Raw genomic sequence first — 4,562 nt, forward strand, 5'->3', positions numbered from 1 at the left:
TGTTGATGCTCAAAAATAAAAATTAACAATACTTCCTTTTATAATTTTACACTTTTAATAGATGCTTAAAATTTAAAAATAAAAATTAACAAACGTTCCTTTTATATAATGACATATAATATATTATGATATAATATTAATTGTTGATGCTTAAAAATAAAAATTAACAATACTTCCTTTTATAGTTTTATATAATAGCATATGCCATAAATCATAAATGATATAGGTAATATACTAATATTATTTGTTGAGATGCTTAAAAACGGTTACTAATTTTGAGCACTTCTCGACACCCAAACGATTTCTCGATTTTGAATGTATAAAACCAAATGATGAAAATAATCTTTCTATTCCTGCCGAACTACATACAGCTGTAAATAACTGCATTGTCAATGTGTTAAGATCATTTGATATTAATTTCCTTTTAAATAAAGCGCTCCACCATGCCATCGGACTAATATTATTAACAGTGTCAGAATTAAATAAGTATGGTTTAAATGGAGCACATTGTGCTTGATAATTTATTATTTCAGCTAATACATTTGGATGGTAACTGTAGATGTACTGCAATGCTGAATCAGATTCTTCTTCAGATAAACGAGTGCCATTAAATTTAGGATCTAACATATTGGCTAAAAAATGTGGTGGTGTCACAGCCATATCATATCTATCTTTCAGTTTTTCAATCTCACTTGAGTCACAATTTTTTTCAAAAAAATCTAATAAATCTTTCCAGACATCAATAGCCTCACTCAAAGTGCAAGAATCTTTTTGTATTTTATCTAATGAGATTGATATCATTTTAAGTTTTTTAAAGTAATCTTCAGCATTTCTTTTCATTTCCATATCTTCTATTTTTCTTATTATAGTGGCGTCAATAGCTGCACGGTTGTTTGAACAAACTGAACTCAAAATATGCCAATTCTCTAGATAGGACTGTAGGCAATCAGAAAAAGTGTTCCAGCGCACATCAGATGGTAAGATTAATGTTTTACCACCTGCCTGTTTATATTTGGCTCCTATTTTATGACTATTTCTAAAATACTTTATGACATGTTTGATATTTGATTTTATACTATTAACTTCTAAATCGTGTGCCAATAAATTTAAAATATGTGCACTGCATCCATATGTTATGATATCACGTACATTATTATTAACAGCACCAATTTCATCAATTTGAGCAAGTTCTTCTCGCATTTTGGCCATATTAGCAGCATTGTCAGTGACAAAGCTTCGAACTATACAATCATATTTTTGGCAATTGTTTATGGCCTCTACAGCTAAGTTTAATAAATATTCTGAATTATGAGAGTTATCTTGAGTGTCGATTGTTTCAACCAAAAAAACCGATTTCTCAATAATGTCATAAACAGAAATACATACTACAGGTTCATTATGGATATTGCTCCATCCATCCATTGACATGCATACACTTTTACCCCTTAATTGAGATTTTATTTCAGAAATAGTTACATTAAATACCTCATCTAGCAAATTATTTGCAATATTATGCCTATTCGGTAATTTGTAACCAGGTCTTAGTTGATTTATTAATTTTACAAATTCTGGATGTTCTACATGTCTAAATGGTGTGTTAGTACTATAAATAAATTTTGCTGTCTGTAAATCAAACCTTTTTTTATCTATCTGAGTTGTCCGAATAACAAAATCTCCTATGGCATTTTTAGATGTTTGTTGTGTACCTTTTTTTATGATTGAAGAGGACAAACTAGAAATAGTAGATGTTGAGGCAGTTAGTGTGTTAGTTTCAATTTCACATGCTTCATTTAATATATTGATCATATTGTTATTGCTAAGATTGTCATTGTTCGATAAATCTATAAAGTAAACAAAATATTAAATAATTAAAAAATATTTTTAATATATATTTATACAACTATGAGTTGATTGTTGGGGCTAAAGCTAAATGTGTGGTTGATATTTATTCATTCATATTTCATAGTATAGGACAATTATTAGTTATTAATACTTTTTGCCTAGTCATTATAAAGCATTGGCAGAATAGTTTTATAGTACAAACTACAAATTTTGTGTAAAAAATACAAACTACAATGAAATATTAAAAATGTTATTGAAAAGTCAATACCATCTACACAGATACAAATATATTTAAATATTTAGATAAACTATTTAGTATTTAGAAGTTTAGACACTTAAACAGAAATGTAGTAATGTATGAATTATTGATTACCGTTGGAGCCATTGGATAAGCTTTGGCCATCTTCAGTATCGCCTGTATCACAAGTGTTATGGTCTTCCACAACTTCAACATCAATTTGGCATTTAACCAAATGCTCTTTCATCCTCTTAACGAGAGAAGACATTTCTTTAGAACATTTTTTACATCTAATATAAAAAATTAGATCAGAATAATATAAATAAAAATAAAACTAATTATTAGATAGGTACAAAAATAATTAGGTTAGGTTAGGTTATGTAATAATTACATATTTTTACCAATTTTTTTTATATTTTAGACTTAGTAGCAGGTAATAACATTATTAGATATTGCTTATAACTTAAATACCTATACTATATTATAGTATATTAGTTATTAGTACCTACAGGTATTACTGTATTAAGTTAAAGTATGCCTACATATTACCATTGATTATAAATACTATAAATACTATAATAATACTATAATATTTATAATCAATTATATAATATACAATATTTATACCTAATGGCTAGTAACAAAATACTTTTATACTTTTAGTATTTACCTATACTATAGTCTAAAGTAGGTAAAATAGTATAATATATGATTTTACTTACCTCGCTCTGGTAGTTTTAAATGCACCATTTGGAGTCAATTTAACGAACGAACTCCAAATATTATCCTGTGGTCTACCACTGTATGGAGCCATTTATACTAATAGTAAAAACTAAAAAACTCAAAACACGAGGCACGAATTATATTTTATAATAAATAAATATAATATATTATATAAATGCCGGAAGCATGGAATGAACCGTTGACGCGTACTGTGTAGAGACTAGAGAGAACAGTTACTTGTTAGGTTAGCTAATGTTAAAATAATGTACTAAAATCTCAAAACTGAATATAATAATTTATTAATATCGTACGTTGATCTAAAATTTCCGTACCCGTACGATATAATCAAATAAAAATTGGCAACCCTGTATTTAATTTGAAATCAATGATAACTGATAATGGTATACCGCCAGTAGCAGCTATCATTTATCCATAATTATTAATCAGTAATCACCAAAATACGAGTTTTAATTTTAAAATTAGGTACGTTTAAAACATAATATAAAACATGTTTAAAATGTTTTAAACTGAAATAATCACGTTGTAATAAAAACTTGTTTTAAACATAAAAACCACGTTTAAAACATAAAAATCGTTTTAAACATAATATTTTTTTTAAACATGTTTTTTAACAACCCTGGTGACGGGTGACGATAAAAACCAGTTGTACCCGCACCTCACGCCACCATAGTTGCAGCGGCTGTTATAAAATACAAATTTATTAGTATTATTGGTTCTTATCGCCATCTACCGAGGGTTTTATGGTACGCCATTGAAAAACCGGCCAGTGAACAATCTATACTGTATAGTATTTATAATCAATGGTACTACTCTACTATATTTTTAACAATTAATAAAATAAATTTAAAATTTAAAAATATAATATGTCATGTTACCAAAATTACTTATATTAATTTACTATTGCATTCAATTTAAAAAAATTGAATTCAACCATGTAACGTAACTATTTAAAAGTTACAAAATTACAATTTGAATTTCATTTTTTTTTTTTTTATTGTACAACTAAATATTATAAAATGATTTCAGGTAACTGAATTGGTTTTTAACTATATTGTAGAAGAGATGAAGCCGATTTCAACATGTGAAAAACCTTCTTTTCGGGCACTTATTATTGGCTTGACTAGTGACAATTTTGTACCTGATAGGAGAGTCATTAGTAATGAGCTATTAAACAAGTACAAAACATATGTAACTGACTTAACAAATTCAATTTCTGAGAAATTGTATGTATGTATTACAACAGATATATGGAGTTCATTAAATAAAAGTTATTTAGGAATGACACTGCATTACATAGAAGAAAAATCATACAATCGATTTTCATATGTTCTAGCATGTCAACGAATAGAAGGAAACCATAATTATTCAAACATTGCTAAATGTATTTCTACACAAAAATAACACATACAGTTACTGACAATGACAGCAATTTTGGAAAAGTCTTTCGTGTTTATGCAAAACAATTTGCACCGCATGAAACAGTTCTAAAAAATAACACCACTTTAGATGCTAAAAATATAAATATGTTGATGGATGCTTTTGACCAAAATACTGAACACAATTTTGAAGTAGACTCTGAATTTTTACAAAACAATACTGAAAATGAACCGGATGATATTATAGATGTAGTAGATGTTTCTAATATTTTAACTATTAGACGAAATGCTATATCTTTGAACAACTATAATGAATATTCTGAAGATAGTGATGATTTGGATATAATTCTTTCGAACCATAT

General features: G+C 27.2%; 1 protein-coding gene across 1 annotated transcript; it reads right to left on the bottom strand.

Annotated features, from left to right (window-relative positions):
• Positions 1 to 240: 240 nt before the first annotated feature.
• Positions 241 to 2,894, bottom strand: LOC103307970. Its single transcript, XM_008180526.1, has 3 exons — positions 2,803 to 2,894; positions 2,216 to 2,370; positions 241 to 1,841 (listed from the first exon to the last, which is right to left on the bottom strand). Exons 1-3 carry the CDS (start codon positions 2,892 to 2,894, stop codon positions 241 to 243), a joined length of 1,848 nt encoding a protein of 615 aa, XP_008178748.1.
• Positions 2,895 to 4,562: the final 1,668 nt, after the last annotated feature.

This window comes from Acyrthosiphon pisum, chromosome X (genome assembly GCF_005508785.2).
Source record: "Acyrthosiphon pisum isolate AL4f chromosome X, pea_aphid_22Mar2018_4r6ur, whole genome shotgun sequence".
NCBI classification, from domain to species: domain Eukaryota; kingdom Metazoa; phylum Arthropoda; class Insecta; order Hemiptera; family Aphididae; genus Acyrthosiphon; species Acyrthosiphon pisum.